Raw genomic sequence first — 25059 nt, 5'->3', positions numbered from 1 at the left:
TTGCTTTTTTTGCTAGTGTGTGGCCCTTTCCATATTTCTGCAATAGTGACTCTTTAATGAAGAAAATCCTTTTTTCCACTTTTGCTTTAAATCTACTAAGAAGTTTGGGAAAAGATACTCATTTTATAAAGACTGCACAGTCAACAAAAGTCAGTTTCCCATAAAGACATGAGCACATTTAATCTTACCATTCTAAAAACAAATATTGTTAATGTTTTTCAAATACAAATTGAAATGTCCATTGTATTTATTTCTTCAGTGAACAAATCTTCACCAAGTACCCCATGTACCATTGTTCAAGCTGCTGGGGATACAAAAGGTAGTTAGACCAAGTCCCCAGGCCTATGGAGTTTACATCCTAGTAAGCGGAGACATAGAGTGAAGAAGTAAATCAATGACAAAGATAATTTCAGATTGTGGTATAGTTTGTGAAGGAAATAGACTGAAACAGGAGTGTAGAAGTAGGGAGGAAGGAAGGAAGGGGAAAGGTGTTTCCTTGAGATGAGAAGGCAAAGTCTCTCTGAGGAGGCAGAATTTGAGTTGAAACTTGAAGAATGAAGAGCCTAATATGCCAGGCCTGAGAGCCGGAGAGCAAGTGTTTCAGGCCCAGGAAGCAGCCAGTTTGAGGGCTTGGCAGGTGTGGGGTGGGGTGAACTGCATGAGCATAAGGACCCAGAGGACATTGTGGCTGGATCCTATTCAGGATGGAGGAGAATGGAATGAAAGAAAAATAGGAACCAGATCAGCCCTTAAGCCACAGTGAGAAATTTGAGTTTTGACATAGAGCAACATTTAACCCATAAAGCAGAATGTAAAATTTCCCTTTGTTATTAGAAAAAAACTGACTTTATTATATTTAGAGTTTGAAGGAGAGAACAGTTGCCACTTTATTATAAGCTAAGATTCAAGATCTTGATTGAAATGTAATGTTCTGGGGCACCTGGGTGGCTCAGTCAATTAAACTTCGGACTCTTGGTTTCAGCTCAGGTCATAATCTCAGTGTTCTGAGATAGAGGGTCTGTGCAGGTGTCGGGGGTGTGGGAGGCTGCCCCTTGGGTTGGGCTTGGAGCTCAGCCTGGTATCTGCTTGAGATCCTTTCTCTCTCCCTCTCCTCCTTCTGCCCCTCCCCCCTTGTGTGTGTGCTCTTTAAAATAAAATCTTTTAAAAAAATGTAATGTTCTTGTAATGTGATATTAATATGATATAGTATTATCAAAGATGATCTTAGAAACCTGGTAGCAAGAGCCTGAGAATTAGAAAATATAATTTCTACTTGTGCTCCAAATTCTCATATTTAATATAGCTTTTGTTTCAGTTTTGCTATTTACTGGAATAGGTAAAGCACTTCTTAAGAACCTAATTTTTAGATCTGGGGAAAACTAGAAGTTCATAATCTTGATGCTGTCTAAATGAATTATTTCAATAGTTAATAGTTCCTTAGTTTTAGGTGATATAGTATTTCACCTTAAATATTGAGACTATTTAGAATGTTCAAAAATGATCTCCCTGAAAGTGGTGTTCATGTATAATTCTCACATCAGTGATATATCAAGTTAGCTTTTCTGAGGCTATAGAGCACTTCAGATGGTTGTAATTATTCAACCATGGTTGTGTCCTCATAATATAAGATCATAAATTAATTTCTTACTTAGCCTAATTTATGTTACTTCATTTAAGCCTAGAATCTTAAGATAATAGCCTCAAGTATACTGGAAACACATGCAAGAAATGATAGATGGATTACATAGGAGTTGAAGTAAAAGATTAAAGCTAAACACATATGGTTTTAAAAGATTTAATATCATAAAAACAGTAAAAATAATAAATACAAATATATTTAGTACAAATAATAAAGTGAGGGTGAGGATGGGGTATGAAGTAGCAAATTCTGGGAATAAAAATGGAACCTTTAAATCAAACATTGATTTGGAGATGAGCTTTTACAAACTAATTTTTCAGGAGTACTGGTAGTTTAAAGTAATGACTATTAATAAACATATTCATAGTTATGTGAAAGAGATTTACAGTTCTCTGTAATCTAATGCAAAGGTCACAGAGCTATATTCTGGACAATATACTTCTTTATGCATTGCCTCTTAGGTTATGAAAAGTACAACTGTAGTTCATCAAAATGTGCCCCAAGGCACAATACCATTTTACTCAGTCATTAGAAAGTTTAGCATAATTGCTTAGTATAATCCAAAGAAAATATGAGTACAGACATCAGGGACTCTCCAATTTGTTAGGCAATTGTTCCATAATTTTTGGCACCAAGATAATCCACATGTTGAAAAAGCAATTAATCACTGGTGCTAGTTATCAAGCTATGATTTTAGCTATTTCCTCCCAAATTTGACCCCAAATGACAGAGTTCCTTATTTTATTTTTGTAATATTCTGACTTCTAAGATCAAAAGTTTAAATATGCCAGTTTGGTTATAGTTGACTTAAAATTTGTGTTATTAGTTTTCTAAAATAAGTGGATCATAACTTAGTATTTACAAGGATAGATTATTTCTTCCACTAATATTTGGATAAACAGTTTAGAATCCTTTAGAAACTTATAGGCTGATTACCTCAGAAGTTAATTGAAATCTTTAAACTAGCATTTTTGCCCCAAGAAGGTAAATTTATTTGCTGTTGGAACTTGTATTGAAAATAAGACAAAACAAGAGAACACATGATTAGGTTTTCAATTTTCTAATATTTTGCAAACAAAATTACATATATACATCAGTTATTAAACAGTGAATGAGATAAATGCCTCATAATTGAACATAATCATCTTTTACTTATTTTATTTTATAAGGATGAGTTAAAAAAAGCTGTCATTTTGTATAGTATATTTTCCTATCTTCATAAAAAACAAACAAAAAAAAACCACCAAACCAAACATCTCCTGCTCCCACATTGCTCACTGATATATTTCTTTGGTATTTATAGTTAAAACAACCCAGAAATAAAGAAAGAAGCCTTGGAAATTCAACAGTCTCTGTTTAGTTCAGTTTATTCAACTACATGTGGATACAGTGCAGACTTAGCAATATAAATGAACTCCTCTCTGCATGCATGACTTACGCATCTGTACCTCATCACTCATGGAACGATTTTTGGAAACTCTGAACCTCTGCAATATGCAGCACTCCAACTCCCAGTTTCTGTGATTCATTGTATAGTTACTTATGTTCTTGCTCTTCTGTGTTTATTTTCAATATGCCTGTGCTGTTGGGCAGTTTATTATTATATTGTGCAATGCAGTGATTTTTCAAAATCCTGAAAACCAGATAGTCATACTAATTTGTGACAACAATCTTCAGACTTCATTCCTCAAGTGGAGTACATGATGTTTGGTCTCAGAGCTTATTTTCCAAATTCAGAAACAAATGGAACACGAACAGTGTTTGTTCCATTCTCTTCCTGTTGGTTCTTTGGGTAGTACTGCTGGTTTCAAAATAACAACTTGTGTGGTGTTTTAATTGTTAGTCAATAAATAAAACCTGTAGAATACTCAGTTCATAACTGGAGAGTGTAACCAAAAATGGTAGTAATGCATAAATTCTCAATAATATACATAGAAAGTACTGTTGAATTGTTTGGAATAAAGACCTTGAGATACTAAAACAATCTGGAAAATTTGGAAAACCCTCGATTCTGGGACCTTCCTTTATATACCCTTAACAGGTCCCATTTCCCATTCCATATGCACTGAGTTCTTTATGTCTGTTCCAGCCTGTGCTTCTGGTTCCAGTCTTATTATTTGGACACTGGGATTAAGTTTTTGATGACGAGTGACATTTCCTGTAAATTATCACCAAAGGGCTTGAGAAATTATATCTGAAAAAAAAAAAATGGAAACTGAACAAAAAACATACTTTACTTAGAAAATGTTCTTTTCAGCTCCTGAATAGCTCAAGAGTGTAAGATAATACTTTGCAGGAAAAGACAACCCCAATTCACAACTTAGTTTCTGAATGATGGCTGCAATTGAACTCTGATTTCCTAAAAGCTCATTAAAATTGGAGTACTTATGCCAAAAGTGACCATGACAATACAATTTAAAGATATACTTTAAAAATATTTGTAAAGGAACTTGCTTTTTAATAAACCAAGTACATTTACAACAAAATGCAAGTGTTCCTGAGTCCTTTTTGCCTGGCTACACCACTGAGTAGAGGGGACATTATTGGTTGCCTTGTAGTATCCATTTAACCTTAATTTGTAGTAGTTATGAATCTTGGGGATTATTCGTTCCATTCCTACTTCCAGGCATGGCCCTTAATTGGTCTAAACAGTCCCTATATATAATCTAGGTGTGGGCTCATAATCCATTAGACCAGTGTGAAGTCTGAACCTTACCCTAACAGCTCTTTACCCCTAACTGGATGGTGTGGTGTGGTGTGGTGTGCAGCCAGTTTGGGGGAATACAGCTTTAGATTCAGGCCAACACGTGGAGGGCAGAGCTGAGAACTATAACAGGAAGCCTAATCAAGTTGTGCCTAAACCAAGTATGATTCTGGACTCTGGGGTGAGGTGAGCCAATAAATTTTTACTCTTTAAGCAACTGTTGTTGTGCGTATATGTGTGTTACCTCCAGTCAGTGCATCATTACCAATATGAGTCCAATGAAGTTAGGATTGAAACACTTTCTTTTCCTAGGTATTGTTGTCATAGGCACTTTCCATCACACCAAGGTGTCTTAATTGTTTAGGTAATAAATGTAAAATTAAATGTGGATAACTGTATTTAAGTCTTAGAATGAAAATTGCTAGTGTTTTCATGGTGGCTCCAATGGCTCCTTATTACTCTTATCATGTCAAAAACATTAACCATTCAGTCCTGTGAATGAAAAACCTCAACAAGCTTGTCAGTGTTCCCTAAGGTGTTGCTGAAAAAGACTATGGCAGTAAATAGATTTTGGCTGCTCATTGGGGGCAGTCTTTTTTTTTTTTTTTTTTTTTTAAGGTTATAAAAATGAAGGTGAGTTTGATCCATCTGAAATTGGGGGTGCCTTTTATTTAAATAGTTACAAAATGAGGGGCTCCTGGTTGGCTTAGTTGGTAAAACATGATTCTTGACTTCAGGGACAGGAGTTGAGCCCCACATTGGGTGTAGAGGTTACTTTAAAAAAAAAAAAATTAAAAGGTTGAGACCAAAATGCTAACGTATCATTAATTGTCCAAGAATGTATTTGGATACCAATGTTAGTGGGCTTCCTCATCTTACCAAAGATTACCTCAGTGCTAAATCTAATAGAAAACTTCTGGCTTTCTTTTCCTTGACCTCTTGGCAGAATGTCAAGTCACTAGTAAATTACCTTAAAGTTTCTCCTCTGCTCTTGTGGTCTTCTCTTCCTCTGGTGATTTTTGTATTTGATGTTTCCATGATTTGTCTTGTCTTTTCACTATTTTCCACAAGTCATTTCATTTGCTTTCAGCGTGCCTCACCCCCAGATCTCTTAACAGTGCTCTTAGAAACATCAGTCTGGTACATTTCTGCTGTTTAAAACTCTTACTCCAAATTGCTGTTAGGATAAAATTCAAAGTGCCTCTGCAGAATCTATCCTCATCTTATCTATTGAAGTCATCTTTTGCTACTTCTCATGTCCAATTGGACACTCTCAGGTCTCACTGAATTATCAGTTCTTGAAGGTACTAGGTTCATGCTCTCTACCTCTGGCCTTCTACATGTTGCTGTACTGTTTATAAACTTGCATTCCCATTATGCTTTTCTGGCTAGTCCTCCTATCTTTCTAATTTCAGCTTTATGTCAGGTCACTTCTTCCAAGAAGCCTACCTGGGTAACTCCCTGGTCTAAGTGTTCCTCTTGAGTTTCCCAGCATACTATTTCTCTCTTCATACTAGTACACATAGGTTCTTGTTAACTTAGCTTTAGCCTCCATTGTAGCTTCTGTGTGGACAGGACGGTGGCCTTGTCTATCTTGTTCAGAATATCTGCAGAGTAAAATTTGGCCTATTCAGTAAAGGTACTTAGTAAATATTTGAATGAGTAGAAAACCTATGTTAGGCTCTGTCTTAAGTTATTTAATTTTCAGGAAAATAACTCAAGGTGCGACATGGTTAACGTTCATAAGAAAATAAAAATGTTATGTTAAATTATATTTTAACTAGTAGATTACCAAAAGAAGGTATAAGTGAATTAAAAAGTGGCTCTGATAATCAGTATGGCAAGTGAAGTGCTGAAATTCTTTGTTTTAAATTTAGAAAATACGGGGCGCCTGGGTGGCTCAGTGGGTTAAGCCGCTGCCTTCGGCTCAGGTCATGATCCCAGGTCCTGGGTTCGAGCCCCGCATCGGGCTCTCTGCTCTCTCGGGGAGCCTGCTTCCTCCTCTCTCTCTGCCTGCCTCTCTGCCTACTTGTGATTTCTCTCTGTCAAAGAAATAAATAAAATCTTTAAAAAAAAAATAAATTTAGAAAATAGGAAGGTTCCAACAAATATTTCTTCCTTTTTTCTATATCTTTTTATTTTTATTTTTTTGTGCTATGTTAATAACCATACAGTACATTAGTTTTTGATGTAGTATTCCATGATTCAGTGTTTGCGTGTAACACCCAGTGCTCCAGGCAATCTATGCCCTACTTAATACCCATCACCAGGCTCACCCATCCCCCCGTAACCCTCCCTTCTAAAACTCTGTTTCTCGGAGTACATAGTCTCTTATGGTTTGTCTCCCATTCTGATTTCTCCCCCTTCATTTTTCCCTTCTCCTAATGTCCTTCATGCTATTCTTTATGTTCCATAAATAAGTGAAACCATATGATAATTGACTTTCTCTGTTTGACTTATTTCACTTAGCATAATCTCCTCCAGTCCCATCCAAGTTGATGCAAAAGTTGGGTATTCACCCTTTCTGATGAGTAATATTCCACTGTATATATGGACCACATCTTTATCCATTTGTCTGCTGAAGAGCACCTTAGCTCTTTCCACAAGGGAAGAAACAACAATGCTGGAGAAGTTGTGGAGGAAGGGGAACCCTCTTACACTCTTAGAAGGAATGCAAATTGGTGCAGTCACTTTGGAAAACAATGTGGAGGTTCCTCAAAAAATTAAAAACGGAGCTACCCTATGACCCAGCAATTGCTCTACTGGGTATTTACCCCAAAGATACAGATGTAATGAAAAGAAGGGCCATATGCGCTCCAATGTTCATAACAGCAATGTCCACAATAGCCAAAATATTTCTTTCTCTTACAGTCAAGAACATTAAAGGATACTAGAAAAATAATGTAACTGCTCCCACAAAATAACGGAAGAACAATTTAATTTTAAAGAGTTTTATTACACGATGTTAATATTCAGGACACTTCAGAGCACCTTATACTTCTAATCAGATTTTTGGTAACTGGTTTTAAAGTGTTACTTGAGTATTTTTCTCATACTGGCTTTCAGTCAAAAGTACTACTTAGTGATTGTTTAAGAGATGTTAATTTGATTAAACAGTTTATCCTTAATAACCTGAGACATCAATCCATGGATAGCTTCTATGGTAGTTTTGCAGCTGGAAAGAAAAAACACATCACATAATGTCATAAGAACATTAAAACTGTTTTGAATATGCAAGTTCCCTCCCCTCCATTTCCATCCTTGTACCCCCAATAATGATTTTCAGTTCTATTTATACTCCATGAACTACAATTTACAGTTTACTCTTGTAATTTTTAGCCTTCGTCATGTCTTTTAACCATTTCATTACAGTTGAACCTTGAACACCGTGGGAGTTAAGGGTACCAAATCTTCCACTTGATTGAAAATTCACATGTAACTTTTGACTCCCCCAAAACTTAACTACTAAGAGCTTAGTATTAATGGGAAGCTTAACAATAACATAAACAGTTGATTAACACATATTTTGTACATTACATATATTATATACTATATTCTTACAAAAAACTAAGCTACAGAGAAGTATTAAAAATCTACATTTATATTACTGTACTGTACTTAAATACTATACTAAAAAAACCCCCACATATAAGCAGATCCATGCAGTTCAAACCCACATTGTTTAAGAGTCAACTATACTTACTAGAAGCTTCACAACAGAGCAGTATAAAATTTGATATAACTTACAACAGTTAATTTTGTTACTTATCAACAGTTTTGGGAAAAGTTCCATTTTGGAAGGTGACTGAAGTTATATATAATTCATCGTTACAGACTGATTCTGATATTACATTAAAATCTAACTCCTTATTGTTTATTACTTAGAATTATTAAAAAAGAGATTAATTTAAAGAATACTATGCTTTTTCCCCCAAAATAATCACAAACATCCTTCAAACAATTAAAGGTCAAAGTCAATGGGTGAAGGACTTAGGTTTTAAAACTGATAAAAAATAAAAAGCAAAAAACAGTAAAACCCCACAATATTTAGAAGGGATACAATTTTTATAGTTACCCACAAAAGGAAAATACTCTACCTGTTTACTACTACTTTTGTCCTTCCTACATTTCTTCTTATATAATTAGAGACATTACCATTGTGAAATTTTTGCTTGCTAAGAAACTGAGGTGTAAATGTAGATAAAATTATAAATCACAAATGATATAAAGATAGATAAGCAAAAGCATACACTCATATAAAAAAATGAGACCTAATATTAAAGAAAGATTAAATTTTTAACCAGTTCACTAGCTTTATACCTTCTAAAAATTCAAAAAGAGTACGGTAATTTAACCCAAGATGGCTTCTGCTCCTAACACACTTTACCTTCCCATCTCCCTTTTCTGTCCTCCTGACCAGTCCGATTTTTCTGAAGATGGATACCAAGGTATCAGTTTATATAGATGTCAACATAATTTTCCCTTATTCTCTGCAGCTAATTATCACATTAAAGTTCAAACTTATATGAAAGTACATGCTATTTAGGGGGTCTTTCCAATCCTCTATGCATCTGAAGGGCCACGTGATTATTTCATAAGTTATCAGAGAAAACATTCCAAGTTTGTTCCTAATAAATTCTTGGTAGTGCAATTTGGGATACTAAATTACTGTATTAAGATAATTTCAGAAGAATAACTTAAGAGAAATGCAGTCATTTCTTTTATATTTAGGGGTTTAAAACTTCATAAAAATAAGTTTGATAAATTTAAGAAATCTCAATATAATCCCTCAAAAGACGATTAAGTTAGAATAGATTTGGATGTCCTTTTGCAGAAGTTTTTTTTTTTTTTTAATTAACATATAATGTATTAGTTGCCCCAGGCATATAGGTCTGTGAATCATCGACTTACACACTTCACAGCACTCACCATAACACATACCCTCCCCAATGTCTATAACCCAACCACCCTCTTTTTTTTTTTTTTTTTTTTTTAAAGATCCAGTGATGGATTGGTTTTCTTTAGCTACATCTAGAAAAGATGACTGGCAGTTTTTTAATAATACATTACCTAGATCTTTAAACCTTAAATGTTTTAACCTAAATTTTCTAATTTGCATTTGATAACTCTTAAAGGTCCCAAGAAATCAACATTCGGGTACCATTCTAAGTTGTAAGTAAGTTGAAACATAAGGAATTTGAATCCAATTATAAGGTACACATTTTGAAACAAAAAGAACTAGTTAGGGATAGGTACAGATTTGCTCTTACCTGTCTCTTGTAGCTTTGGCAAGTTTGTCTTCTGACTTTCTGTCATGTGTTTCTAAACCCAACATGAAACTCCCTCGTCCCAGCTGGGCTTCTGACTGTTCTAATTTTTCAGACAAATCAAAGACCTGACCAGTGGTATAGTCTGCATTCTGTAGGGAAAATGGCATTGTGTCAGTGTGTGTGTGCATATATATATTTTAACGTATATTTTTTCTTCTTAGAACATTTCATTTACAAAGAATTCCACCATGAAATTTAAGTGTGATAGTCCCTGAATTAAGAAATGAGATTTACTTGTACAAACTGACCCCAAAGTTCAAGCAGTTCAAGTGTGGAGTTTTCCCCCCCTTTATAATTTCAAGATTAAATCTGGAATTCTTCTTTTGGACTCATTAGTCTAATACTTGTTATTATGAGAGGCTGTGAAGTAGATAGGCCAGAGTCTCAGTTTTGGTCCTGCTGCAGATTAGCTGGGAGGCCTTGGGTAAACTCCCTAGTTTTCTGTGCCTTTAAGTTGTCTTCTGAAAATTGGGGAGAGGACAGTGATAATTTCTACATTAAGGCTATCATGAAGACTAAATTAAATAATGTATATGGAGTAATGTATATAAAGCTCTTAGGACTGTCCATGGCACCTGGTAAAGGCTTAATAACTATTAGCTAATTTTGTTATTTGTTCTTGTTGAAATTTCAGCATTTAATACTGAACTATTTTTATTTTTATTTTTATTTTTTTTTTTTAACAGATTTTGACTATTTTTTTTTTAAAGATTTTATTTATTTGTCAGAGAGAGAGGAGAGCGAGCGAGCACAGGCAGACAGAATGGCAGGCAGAGGGAGAAGCAGGCTCCCCGCCAAACAAGGAGCCCGATGTGGGACTCGATCCCAGGACGCCGGGACCACGACCTGAGCCGAAGGCAGCTACCCAACCAACTGAGCCACCCAGGCGTCCCAATACTGAACTATTTTTAAAAAGTAACATTTATCTTAGGTTTTCTGATTATAAAGTAATAGTTACTACAGACAATTTGGAAAATGTAGAGCAAAGTAAAGAGGAAAGGAAACACTTATAATCCCTCCACTTAGCTGTAATCCTGGTTATATTTTAGAGTATTGCTATATGCTTGCACACACACCTATAAATACCATTTGTCCCTTAATATTTCATACTTTTTAAAAAGAAAAACTTTAACAGTTATATATGTACACCTAAGCATTAAACACTTGAGCATTTTTATGGTTTTTTTTTTTTTAATGTTGTGGTCTAAAATACAAAACAACTTTTCACTAAGATGTGTTATGAAGTATATGTTCCATTTCTTTCCCTTATCTTCAAAAAAGAGTGAAGATTAAATAAACAACTTGGAAACAATTAGTACATTACTCTATTTACTCAATCTGTAAGACAGTGTACAAGTTCAACCACCAAACATGAAAAGTTATTTGCTGTCATCATACTCACTACAGAGTGCCCTTTACAATGCTACCAGCTCTTCCAATGATTTTATAAAGTGCTCTTTTAAATATGCAATTATATTCACTTTGGACCTAAATGGTTTAGGACACCAAGACATTTTCCCCTCTACAGATCTGAAGAAAAACTTAAGGTTTGTAAACCACTTCACATTTGGAAGATTTAGCTAAAGCCATAAAAATGTTAAGATGGCAGGAACCACAGTTATACTATTAAAATGAAATAAAATAACATCATTCACATTTTAAACACACAGAAAATGAATAGGGAACTAATTTGTTAAATCCAAAAATAACTTTTTTTTTCCTGGTAGCTTTTAGGTAGTATGTGTTAGCTGGAGAAAGAGATGCATTGAACATATGTCTATGAATTTTTTCTTTTTTTTAATTTTTAAGATTATTTGAGATAGAGAGAGTGTGTGCATGAGAGAGGGAGGAGCAGAGAGAGGAGAAGCAGACTCCCTGCTGAGCAGGGAGCCCAACGAGGGGCTTGATGCCAGGATCGTGACCCGAGCCGAAGGCAGATGCTTAGCCGAATGAGCCACTCAGGAGCCCTATAAATTTTTTAAAATGCTGTAATGAACTATATATACAGCCACAAAAAAGAAGAAAATACAATTTAACCTAATTTAACCTTTTCTTGATTATTAATGTCCTCAACATATGCAGTGCTGGAATACAGGGATAACCATTGGCTGGCTGAGTAGATAGAGCTGTTTGCCTTTAGGCAAAGAAAGGTTCAGACTGCTCTGGTCTTAGTGTTTTTCCCTCTGCCATTATATGTCACTTCTGGTTCTCATCAGTATACTTGCCTCTAAGGAAGCAATGCATACAAAGCATTTAGCAGTATATGGCACAAAAGAAGCACTTCATAAATGTTTGCTATAATGATCATTTTCCTTTCTTCTAATTTGCTACTTCTGACTGTTAAGGTTACAAAATAAGAATAAGAAGTCTGTCAGAACTCTTTTTAAAATCATAGACAGGGTCGCCTGGGTGGCTCAGTCAGTTAAGTGTCCAACTTTTGGCTTCAGCTTGGGTCATGATCTCAGAGTCATGGGACCAAGCCCTCTGTTGGGCTCTGTGCTCAGCAGGGAGTCTGCTTGGGATTTTCTCTCTCCCTCTGCCCCTGCTCAGGCTCTCTCTCTAAAGAAATAAAATCTTTAAAATTAATAATAGAATCATAGAAATTATGCTCAAGTGAGGCCTTTTCCTATGAACCAAGAAATGAACCAAACAAAAAATAGTAACTTGCGGACGCTTTATTATATGCCAGGCACTTTGTTAACTGATTTACATAAAGAATTTCATTTAGGGACACCTGGGTGGCTCAGTTGGTTAAGCGGCTGCCTTCGGCTCGGGTCGTGATCCCGGCATCCTGAGATCGAGTCCCGCGTTGGGCTCCTTGCTCAGTGGGGAGCCTGCTTCTCCCTCTGCCTCTGCCTACCACTCTGTCTGCCTGTGCTCATGCTCTCTCTCTCTCTAACAAATAAATAAATAAAATCTTTAAAAAAAAAAAAAAAAGAATTTCATTTAACTGTCATGGTACTTAATGATGTAGGTAGGTACTGTTATCACTGAACCACTGAATTTAGTCTCATTAAATAAATTTCTGAAGGTCACACACATCTAGTAAAGTGCCAGAGTTCTTTTTGAAATGAGTTTACCTTGTACCAAATTTTGTGATTCTAACCATTATGTTATTCTGTACTATGTGAGGTGGCCTACTTTAAAAAAAAAAAAAAGGAAAAGCAACTGTTTGTGACTAAGCTCCAGTAGAAGCTTGTAAAATAAATATCCAAGTTATGTTTTAATGATATATTTGAAAAAATTCAGTGATTTATTTTATCTTATTTTTTGTTGCCCAGCATCTGCTACTTTAAGTTAATGATACTCTGATTTCCTTCTGGGGACGATGCTTCCTAATTCTTAGTCCATGTGCTCCTGAGTTTTTTCTAGCCCAGCCCAAGCAGTGAAGTACTTGCCTTGACACAGCCACTCATGGTGCTCATTCCCTTGGCCCAGAGCAGGTTTAAGATGGGCATGTGACCTAAACAAACCTCAGACACAATGAGGTTTTGCCTGGAGTTATGCGTGACTACGAGTATCCTGATCTTCTCTTTTGAATGTGAAAATGAGAGGCCGGGAGGCCTGAAGTTAATGCTGCCATCTTGTTTTCCTTTCCTCTCCCCTCCTTTTTTTTTTTTTAAAGATTTATTTCTTTAAGAGACAGCATAAGCAGGAAAGGGAGAGAGCGAGGGAGACAGAATCCCAAGCAGACTCTGCACTGAGCTGAGAGCCCAACACTGGGATCAGTCTCATGACCCTGACGTCAGGACCTGAGCCAAAACCAAGAGTTGGACACTTAATCCCATGTGCCACGCAGGAGCCCCTGCAATCTTGTTTTCACAGGAAGCCCAAAACTGAAGCTGAATGATACGAAATCAAAGCTAAGACAGAACGACAAAGATCTCACAATACTGTTTCAGTGCAAACTTGCCTGTAGTAAGCCCTACTCCTGGACTTCACAGCTTAAAAGATTCTCTTTTTTGATTAGGCCAGCTTGGGTGGGTCTCCTGTCACTTGTAACTGGGGTCCTACCTGATGCACTTGACTCAACAAAAAACAATTATTTCTAGTTTTCTCTCTGTTGCTTTAAGGCAGGGGCAGATTTCACTTTCATCTGGCCACCTATATTTGTCACTTGGACTTAATCTCAATGCCACATGACACAGATCTTGGCTTCGCCTAGTATCCCAATCCAGCTCTGGTCATGTGCAGAATCTAATCCCAGCCCTGGTGTCTTGGCTAAGTCAGGTATAACCTTTCCAGGAAAAAGAGTTTCAGATATTAAACAACTTAGTGTAGCTTAGATAAAATTCAAATGCATCCCTTGGAAATATAGTACTTACAGTAAGCAAACTAGAGGAACTCAGCGTATTCACCCAGTATTTATTCCACAAAAGCTCAAGCAATTTGCGATCCAATGAGGATTTGAAATATGAGACTTCTAAGGCATAATATCTATGAAACAAAAGGACAAGTTTAGTAAGCTAAAAAAAAAAAAATTCAACCATATCATATAAAAGTTATGGCCAAATTTAAGTGAATTACATTTTATATCCAAATAGTTATGTTTTAGTTTTTAGTCCAATAGAACAATAGGTAACCATGGCTTCCTTACTCTTCAGAGGCATGGTTTTAAATCTTCTGTTAAACTTTAACTGTTAAACTTCTGTTAAACTTCAGAGGCATGGTTTCAATCTTCTGTTTTAAATCTTCTGTTAAACTTTCTTGTGTTAAATTTCTTCCCACTATAGAGTCCAGCATTCCCCAAAACTTAACAATTAGTCAGAACTTCTGAATAACATATGTTTATCCATGTTATTGAGTTCATAAATTCTAGCCAAAAAGCATATAAACTTAATGAACTGCTTCTCTAGGGTCAATGAAATTTTTGGTAGGCTTTTAAAAGTACTGAAAATGACATGTGGCTTTCCCATTTCTTCCTTCTAATTCCCTAATTAGGATCTATTGTGTGTTTTTTTAAGATTTTATTTATTTATTTGATACAGAGAGGGAGATCACAAGTAGGCAGAGAGGAAGGCAGAGAGAGAGGGGGAAGCAGGCTCCCTGCTGAGCAGAGAGCCTGACGCGGGGCTCAATCCCAGGACCCTAAGATCATGACCTGAGTCGAAGGCAAGAGGCTTAACTCACTGAGCCACCCAGGTGCCCCAGAAATATTGCTTTTTGGAAAGCAAACCTCAAAGTAGAATCCTTAGAGTGCCTAAAAAAATACTACTTTTAAAGGTGCCTAATTAGGGCGCCTGGGTGGCTCAGTGGGTTAATGCCTCTGCCTTTGGCTCGGGTCATGATCTCAGGGTCCTGAGATTGAGCCCCGCATCGGGCTCTCTGCTCAGCGGGGAGCCTGCTTCCCCCTCTCTCTCTGCCTGCCTCTCTGCCTACTTGTGATCTCTGTCTGTCAAATAAATAAATAAAAAAAAAATCTAAAAAAAAAAAATAAAGGTGCCTAATTTATAACCAGTGAGCGCAAGAAATATTTGGTTAAATGTATGAAAAACATGTATTTTTAATGTAATAAATATTTAAATACTCACTAGGTTCTGTACATCAATAGATACAAACAAACAAGAGACTTTTTTTTTAACCTTAAGGAGCTTAATACTATTTACAGGGGAAATGTGGTATGAATCCACAAAAAATTAAATACAATGATATATACTAAATAACAGTGATGCTATAGGGCATATATAGAATTAATCACCACCAATTAAATGTTAGAAATACTGAGTACTCTCAGTGTAGACAGAATTGCCTGAGAAGGCCTAGGGAGAAGGCGGGACTGAGAGTAACCCTTACATGAGTCTATGTGCGGATATGTTGACAGCAAGGAGGGCATTAAGCAGGCATCATTGACTTATAAACAGGAAAGTCATAAAAGGAACAGTAAATAAATCACTTTGGCTGGACAGTTAAGCAAAAGCAGAGTAACTATGTGAGGGGAACCTAGAAAGCTTTGTTGGGATCTATTTGGTAGAAGATACTACACAAAAGGTAATAAAATTTAAACTTCATGGGTGGAGGGATGGGTTAGATAGGTGATGGGGATTAAGGAGTGCACTTGTCATGAGCTCCAGATGTTGTATGGAAATGCTGATCACTGGATTATACACCTGAAACTAATATTACACTGTATGTTAACTAGAACTTAATAAAAACTTAAAAAAATAAATTTAAACTTTATCTTCTAGGTAGTGGGGACTAATGGAAGATATTTGAGCAGAGCATGATAGGGCCAAAGAGGTGTTTTAAGAGGTGTTTAAGAGGTGCTTACGATAGGATGTGTTTCAGAGAAACAGTAGGCAGGGAGACCACAAAGGATACTACTGAAGTGCAGCAGATGTGAAGAAAGGCTCAGACGCAGGTTAGTGGTGCAAAAGATAAAAGACAGGTGGACACCATAAGAAATTCTTGTTGAATTAATTCAGGAGTGAGTGAAGAAATTAAAAAAGAGTAAGAATTTAAGGACATCAGAATTAAGTGAGGGTCTTTTCAAGATTAAGATACCTATGCAGATCTGAAGATGGACAGGACATGGCTAATGAAATGTGCAGGTGAACAGCATATTTCTTGAGCACCTATTATGTTCTGGGTGCTTTACATACATTCTCATTTAGTCTTTCTTATAACCATACACATAAAGCATTTATTATTCCCAGTCTGTAGACAAAGAAATGTTCAGACAGCAAAGATTTTACTCAAAGCTACATAGCTAGTAAGTGGCAGAGAAAGGATATGAAAAGTTTTATCTACTATCAAAACTCTCATAGTTTTATTTTTACATGCAGACTGTAGACATTTAAGAGAGTATTTAAGAAGTAAGATCCCAGGAGTAAGGGAGTTAGGTATGGGGAGGGGATGAGGGGCCCAAGTAGAAAAGGTCAGCTTTAGAAAGCAGGGGGCTGTATCTCTGATACTTGAGGGAAAAAAAAGAAATGAGAGATGAATATAGCAATAGACATTTGGATTTATAAAGGATGGAAAATAAGGGAACTCAAAGTTCTATAGAGTTTATGTTTTAAAATTAATGGATCACCTTAATGTAATTAGTTTTAATTCCATAGGCTGATGCAATGAAATTTTTTGTCTAGCATGTAGTGATTAGCTGCAAATCTCAGTAGTAGAGTTGAAAACAAGAAGAACATTCAAAATTACTTGTGTAGCTAAATCCTCATCTTCTGTACGGGAAGTCAATAATAGATACTGTCTAGAACTGAAAATCAAGAAGTAGCGCTATCAGTACTTGTTTGAAGATATGGGGTAAATACATATAGGAATAACTATAATAGTTTAAGTGACTGCCTCTGGGGGATGGGAAAAGGGAATGGTACAAATTGTTATTTTTCATAATAAGTTTCATAGAACCATTTTACTCTTTAAACCATGCTCCTGCATAACACTGATAACATACAAGCTAACTTAAAAAAACAAAACAACCCCTGTATCCTATTTTCACTAAGGTTCTTCAAAGTTAAAAATATTTACTATCTGCATTATATTCTTTATTTTAAACAGACTTTGGGTGTGCAATATGATGTGGGATTTAAGGCAGGAAAGAAAGACCAATATAAACTAGACGTAATACCTTATCACCAAATAAGTTCGGAAATGGATCTATAAGCAGGCAGCCCCAAACCCCTGCTCTTTCAGCCTGGCACTATGTTTCATTAAAGATTTTAAACAAAAATAAATCAAGCCCCTTATTTGCCCTAGGAAAGAGTTTATTCTCTCTTATTCAGGAATTGATCCTAAGAGAATACCTTTGACTATCTAAGTAATTTCAGATTCCAAATTCTAGGCTCTAACAATGTAGATAGCTAGAAGGTGGCTCTTCTTCTCTGATGGGCTTGTATTTTAGTAAAATAGGAAATGTAGGTTTGTTTGGATACAGAAAGCATAGACTGCCTCAGTCTTTTTTCTTTCAAAAACTGCTGTTGGTAGTGTAATAAGTAGTGTAGGTATTAAAGGTATAAGCTTTTTCTATCACTATAACTCAATATAAATGAAAAAAATTAACTTTTACGCTGAGAAAGTATCACAGCAAAGGTGTTTCCATGCTTAGGAGCAATTCTCTCAAACCAGAATGGCTTAAATTTTTGTCTTCTTTAAAAAATTCTTTTCCAATAGGGCAAATTATGTGATTTAATCCCAAGTCTCTAACTGAAAAATAAAAAATAATCTTTTTTTTCCCCCTGAAGTATGTCAGGGATGACTGATATATTTTATAACTCAATTTTAGAAATTCTAGAATTTTCTAAGAATTTCTGAATGGAAGAATAAGAGGTATTCCTAAAAGTTTGGATAGGAGGTATGGAGAAAAGGGGACCCTAATCATTTAGGTAACATTTTGGGGGGGATGCCCACCCTTTTATGTGCCATGTCTGATTTAAATGTTAGTCTACAGCACTGAATTAAGTCTATTGTAATGAATTTCACATTCTAAAGGGGTCAATAACAAGGAATCAAAAACATGTCAGAATGGTAAGTGCTAAGAAGAAAAATAAAGCAGGGAAACTGAAACAAAGTGACTGACTGGAAGGTGTTATTTTAGACAGGGTGACCAGTGAACATTCTCTGTTAAGGTGACCCTTAAACAGATACTCCATGATTAAAGTAGTCAGTGAGCCACATGGAAATAGGAACAATTTTCTCAGAAGAGGGAACAGCAAATGCAAAGGCCCTGAGGCAGAAAGTTGCCTGGCACTTCTGACAACCATGAGGAGGCCCCTGTGACTGGACTGGAGAGAGCAAAGATTTAGTGATAGGAGATGAGCCCAGAGGTAGTACGGGTCAGATCACATAGGGCTGTTAGTCCATCATGAGGACTATGGATCTTATTTTTGGTGATACAGGAAATCATTCTGGAGGAGGAGGAATATGACCTCACTTACATTTTAACAGAATCAATTTAGCTGACAAAAGACCTTTAAAGGGGTGAACAGAAGAACTGGAAGACTAGTTAGAAGGCTAGTACTTTGGTTCAGGCTCCAGAGTGTGGTGGGAAGGTCAATGTGATGTGGCAAGATATATTCAGAAGGAGAAAACTGCTTTCACTGACTTAATACTTTTAAAACTTGAGATGTAATTCAAATACCTTAACATTCACTATTTTCTTTTTTTTATTAATTATTTTTATTAACATATACTGTATTATTTGCCCCAGGGGTACAGGTCTGTGAATCGTCAGGCTTACACACTTCCCAGCACTCACCATACAATATTCACTATTTTAAAGAAGTATATAATTCATTGGTTTTAGTATGGTTTCTTTAAATTTTGGAGTGAAAATGCTTAGGATGAAGTTTACTAAACAGAACCTGAGGGGCATCTGGGTGGCTCGGTTGGTTAAAGAGGCTGCTTTCAGCTCAGGTCATGATCTTGGGGTCCTGGGATAGAACCCTGTGTTGGGCTTCCCGCTCGGTAGTGGTAGTGGTGGGGGCGGGGGGGGGTCTGCTTCTCTCTTTGCCCTTCCCCCTTGCTCATGTACTCTCATAAACAAACAAATGAAACTTGGTTACTATGAGAGCTTGCAGACATGCTTGTGTCAGGTTCATCCTGAATACAACTTTTTTCAATTGTTAATTTCAACAATGGGCCAAGTATCTTATACATTGACAATATTTATAGTTGTGTGAAAGGCAAATAACAGGTTAAAATGATTATTAATAAAAATTTCAAACATTATCCTAAATTCTGTATTCTTACTACAATTTTAAAACGGATTATGAGGTGCATTTCATCTGAACCTTTATTTTCCTCTGTGAAATTAAGGGCTTGGACTAAGGATTCTTAAGATGATTGTGGTATCACATACACCTTAAAATTACTTACTGTTTGCAATGTACACCAAAGTCTTCTATTTTATTAAGTGGGATAGTCTGGTACTCAGAAGGTCCTTCATCAGGGGGTTTGTAGCCCTCAACAAAAATGGAGAAAACAGAATATTAAAAAAAACCACACACAAACACTCATGCAGAAAAACATACTTTCTACGCAGCTTTCCATTTATAGAAACATTAATTCTGGGGAGCCACATATTGAACTTAGACATTCCAGTAAAAAAAGGTGCTTATTCTGTCTCTCAACCCCAATGATGGCCAATGGTTGGATTTGGTTTATAGATTCATTTTTCTTGTCAGGGGATGTACACGTATGCTAATATCTATTTCAGTTTGTAGGGACAGAAACAGATGTATTTAGCTTGTGGTCTAGTACCTGTCAGAATGTCACGATGGACACACAGGTACTTATTAACAAACGAAAACTGCTTTCTTAGCAACATATAACACAAATGTGTTATCTTTTGCTACAGACAATTTGTTTTGGTCGACTGCTATTTTGTAAATATTTTCAAACTGTTTAGGACAAAACAAGGTATTAACCATAACATGACTTTAAAAATAAGTCATTTAAAAAGTTATAAGGACTTCAAATTTTAAAAATTACCTTTGGGTATGTCCTAAAGGCTCCAAGATTCACTTTCCCTGCAGATATTGTTCTTGTTGGGTCAATCTATAAGAAAGATGTATTTGATATCTGCTAGTTATAAAACTGTTATATACTTCCATTTGTTTAAATGTTAAAATTAGAACTACATACGTATATATAATACTATGCATGCATGCACACATACAAAAACTAAGTAAAATAACCAAATAATAGGAAACAATAATTGGAAAAAAATAACCAAACCAAATAACAACAAAGTTGAATAAAGTGGTTAAGTATAGAATTATCATAATTAATTTAGAAAGTAGATCTAGTTATTATACTATTTAACAATGTTATCTGAAGACTTCCTCATCTCTTTTTCAAAGTTTTCTTTTACTAGAGGAACAGTTTCTACCTTTCTCATAGTAACCTGGATTGCATCTAAAACACTGTGAGCATAGCAAGAGCTGCTCTAGCAATTTCTGACTTACTCAATTCAGTCAACATTACTGAATGTCTACTGTTTGCAGGGAACTAAGACATAGGTGCTGTGATCACCCTCATCTTACAGAGTTGGGGAAGAGTTGCAGAGAGGTTAAGTAGCCTGTTTGAAGTCCCAGCTTCTAGGAGGTGGAATTCAGATTCAATCCTACGCATAATGACACCAGACTGTTCTACAGTTTTTATTTCTCTGTATACTTGCTTTAATAAATCTTCATGAAGAACTTAATTAAGACTGATTGTAAAAATACTTACTACTACTGCTACAAATGGTTCCTGGAACTGCTGATTGAGCATCTGAGTACTAACATCAATCCCAGAAAGCCAGCAGCCATAGCCAGGATGGCTGTGATACCAGCCAATTGCATTTTCAAGGCGGCCAACCTAACAAAGAAGGCAAAGAAGACTGAGGATTCTGTTTAATCTTAGAGACACTTGTCATTTGTCTGCTTACATAGCATTATGATAAAATGAAAACATGCAGAATAGTGGATAGCATATGCTGCTTTTAGGTTAAAAAAGCATTATTTCCAATAGGTAATACCCAAAGCACAATACCTGAAGCTTCAGGAATAAAATTAACAAGACACAAGTAGAGTAAGGTTATTCAGTCTGCTTCCTACCTTGTTCCCCCCAACTACCCAGATTCTCAACCCAGATGTAAACCACTATAATCACTGCTTATATACCTATCTTACGGACATATTCTCTGCATATATGTAGATTAAGAGAGATACACACAACAACATACCACATACAGTGCTCTACACTCTGCTTTTTCAACTCAACACAATATCATGGGGTTTGTTCCAAGTAGATAAAATATATAGATAACTACTTTTTAATTTTCATTTCTCTTAAAGGCAGGCTTACAGTTCATTGTATAGCTATACCATAATCTATTTAATCAGTTTTATACTCAGGAACATTTAGGTCATTTCCAAATTTTTGGTTTTAAACATACATCTGATACTGAGTGTGAGAAATAAATTTTTTTTTTTTTTTTTTTTACTGAGATATGGACGTATAACATTGTATTAGTTCAGGTATACACTATAATGATTCAATATATGTATATATTGCAAAATGATCACAAGAAATGTAGTTAACATCCATCACTGCACATTAGGTACAACTTTTTTCTTATGATGAAAACTTTTAAGATCTACTCTCTTGAGTTTTTTTTTTTTAAATTTTATTTATTTATTTGACAGATAGAGATCATAAGTGGGCAGAGAGGCAGGCAGAGAGAGAGAGGAGGAAGCAGGCTCTCCGCTCAGCAGAGAGTCCGATGCGGGGCCTGATCCCAGAACCCTGAGATCATGACCTGAGCCGAAGGCAGAGGCTTAACCCACTGAGCCACCCAGGTGCCCCTTGAGTATGAGTTAAAAAAAAAAAAAAAAAAATCCATGCCAACCTTTTACACATTTTACATAGAAATTGTTGAAATTAAAATATCAACTTTATGTAAAGAGGATAGTTTTAAGTTTAGAAACTCAAGAGTCACCACGAGACTCTTAACTTAGAGTTACTGATCTTTAAGGAACAACATTTTTACCTGTTTGGCGTTTTCTATATATGCAGCCATGTACTCATATGCAGCTGCCTGAGCATTTACTCGGGTTTCAGTGCCCTCTACAGGCAAAGCAAAACTGTCCATAATGATCATGGTTTCACCGTCCACCTTTCCTAGCATTAAGCCCATCACTTCTAAGTTGCCTCCCGATCTGGCATGCATCACCATTTTCAGTAGAGCCAATGCTGAAATTTTGCAGTACTTAAAGTAATGGTGGCTACAAAACAAAAGCACAGTATAATTAACTTATATAAAACATAATTTCAAAGACAGTTTTTGTAAAGATTACAAGTAAGTATTGAAGGAATTTATAGTGATGGGAAGGGGAAAGAGTGTAGAATGTGGAAAAGAAAAAGGAAGTAGCTTTACTGCAGGGGATTGGAAATGATAAACATGTCAGGGTCCTGCAAAATATTTCCTCTCAGGGGAAGGGAAAAGTGTGAAATAATTTTTAAAATATGCTATTCAAGTAGAAAGGAATTACATGACCAGTTCAATAGACTTTTTCTCAATTAATTTTGGAATCACCAAATCTCTCATTCTGACTCTAGTTGGATGGTTGTGCCTAAAGATTCTCAGGCCTAACTTTCTCCCCTAATGGTTCCAAATGTGGTCTCTGACATCCATCTGCTTACATTTGAGTCTACCCTGCCATGCGGCTGTAGCCTTAGAGATAACCACTTCATGTCTGTGCCTTAATTTCCTCATCTGCAAATAGGAATATTTCAAAGATTTGTTGTTAGGAGGAAATAAAGTAAGTGAAATAATGTATCTAAAATGCTTAGCTTACTGCCTGATGTACACTAAAACTTTGTAAGTGATAGCTGTGATTAGTTTTAGCCCATCTATAGTACTCTCGAAAAAGTGTATTACTTTCTGTGCCATCAGCCTCAGAATTGAAAATGTAGCTCTAATATCTTTACTTCTGCTTCCATCACTGTTTCAGTTTGTCATATGTAGATGTGACTAAACTATCTTGAATAAAATTACAACTTCCGTGTCACTGATGCAGCCCAGGAGAGCTAGGATGAATATAATTAGAGCCACAATCAGACAGTAAAGCAAGCAGATAGTGTTCAAATATTTAATAGGTTATAGCAACCTTAAATGTATAATGTTATAAAAGTAAGCAGACAGCAGTTTTTAATAATGTGGTTGGTCAATATCTCTGAGAAGCCCCCCCAACCCCCCCCCCACTTTTTTTCCCCCTGAGAAGCCTTTTTAAGATGTCTGCCCGCAGATTTCAGTCAAAACTGAGAAATATGGAGACCTGGTCTTGGGAGTCAAGACATGAATTAAAATCTTGGCTCCTTCATTTACTGGGAAAAAGAAAAAAAAGATAGTTATTGTGCTCCCATTACATACATTGTAGGCCCTTTTAAATGTATTATCTCATCTAATCTTTATATTACCAATAGATAGGTCTTAATTCCTTTTTACAGATAAAAAATGAAGATACACAAATTTCCTAGGGCCAGTCAACTAACTAGTGACAGTCAATGACGTTTGAACTTCAGTCTGTTATTCACTTAAAAGTCCATTGCCTCAGTCTGATCATGAAATGTTACTTACATTTACTTGTTTCTTATTTGCAAGAAAAGGGATGAAAATACAGTAAGATTGTCATGCAGATTAAATAACACATGGAAATCCCTAGGTCAGTGCTCAGCCCATATTAAATACTTGATAAACATGCTGTCCTTGCTACCTCCCATTTCTACTTTCTACTCTCTCCCTCACACAATCTGCTGTGGGTAAATAGTCCTTGACTTGTCATTACTCCCAGAGAAAAGGGACTTTTGCTAAGGAGCAAAGAGCTTTAAACTCTACGGATAAAATTCCTAGCTCTTGAGATCCGGTGGAGTAACGTTTTGGGAGACTGGGTGGAGCCTCGTTGTTTCTGAAACAGTTATCAGCAGTCAACAATGAATTATAGAGCTCTGAAAGATGGCTCACAGTCATTTTAGAGACCCCTGGGCTGATCTGGTTTTTAAAGACAGGTGCAGTCTCCAGTCTGAGATAAACTGAAGGTCCCAGCAAAGTGTAAATCGACGCAAGACTTAAAGCAGGGTGTGTGGCATATATATGACAATACAGATAATAAGAAATGAGATGATACTCGCTTGTCCTTTTCCTCTTACATCCTCTGAAATCAAATGGGTTAAAGAGACAGGGGAGTTGAAGCAAGCCCCCGGAGAGGGGTTTTGGCTCTACCTGAGGAGACAAAAGGACCAAAATTTCTCAGGGGCATATTCTTCTCCCTGCCCATGAAAACACAAACTCTCCACCCTCTCCAACTCCCACTCCCCCTGGGTGTCCTAAACTCCCGCCGCCCCTTCCCTCCCCTGCGTTTCGCCAGGGACCTCCTCACTCCTTAGTCCAGGGCTTCGCCGCCAGTATTTCTTGCTGTTGTTTCTTGTCGTATTTGTAGATTTCATCGATACTCTGGGCTTCCTGCATGTTGTTGGCCAATTCCCAGGTTTTCTGAGCCATGCCACTCCCGGACGCCGCCATCGCCGAGGAATCGGAGAAGTTGTCGCCTCCACAACCGAGACGCAACTTTACCTCGCTAGGTTCCCGGGTGTGGGCTTCGGACCCTTCCCACCACAGGTACAAACTCGTACTAGTCTCTCGAGGCAGCCATGACACCTAGAACCGGAGGTGAAGTCGGTACAGACCATTCGGGGATTGCGGGAACGCTTTCGGGATGCCACTATATAAACAGCGGTTACATAATAGAGACAGAGAAGTCTTCTTGTGGCTGAAATGAGAACGTATTATCGTAGAAAATCACACGTGTGAATTAGGACAAACACAATAATTGGGTATGAGAATGGTATAGCCTTCCCCGCCGGAAGAAGGTCATGTTACCGTTTTGCCAGAA

At 36.5% G+C, this 25059-nt stretch overlaps 2 protein-coding genes across 5 annotated transcripts in view; one reads left to right on the top strand and one right to left on the bottom strand.

Annotated features, from left to right (window-relative positions):
- The window catches only part of CSPP1 (centrosome and spindle pole associated protein 1), a 281804-nt gene that overhangs the window by 96165 nt on the left and 160580 nt on the right, over positions 1-25059 (top strand). The window lies entirely within an intron of this gene.
- On the bottom strand, positions 7283-25015 carry COPS5 (COP9 signalosome subunit 5). 4 transcript variants are annotated; one of them, XM_047725314.1, is made up of 9 exons: positions 24547-24685; positions 24299-24389; positions 22158-22392; positions 20855-20983; positions 20114-20179; positions 19499-19584; positions 13999-14110; positions 9614-9762; positions 7283-7518 (listed from the first exon to the last, which is right to left on the bottom strand). In XM_047725314.1, exons 3-9 carry the CDS (start codon positions 22341-22343, stop codon positions 7434-7436), a joined length of 813 nt encoding a protein of 270 aa, XP_047581270.1. In that variant the 5' UTR covers positions 22344-22392; positions 24299-24389; positions 24547-24685; the 3' UTR covers positions 7283-7433. The 4 variants fall into 4 exon arrangements, with proteins under 4 accessions (XP_047581270.1, XP_047581267.1, XP_047581269.1 ...); XM_047725311.1 differs by lacking the exon at positions 24299-24389 and having other exon boundaries at positions 24547-25011; XM_047725313.1 differs by lacking the exon at positions 24299-24389 and having other exon boundaries at positions 24539-24677.

The sequence above is a fragment of the Lutra lutra genome, chromosome 4 (assembly GCF_902655055.1).
Source record: "Lutra lutra chromosome 4, mLutLut1.2, whole genome shotgun sequence".
Lineage (NCBI taxonomy): Eukaryota > Metazoa > Chordata > Mammalia > Carnivora > Mustelidae > Lutra > Lutra lutra.
Note: the sequence above shows the minus strand (reverse complement) of the source record. Positions and strands in the feature narration are given on the sequence as shown.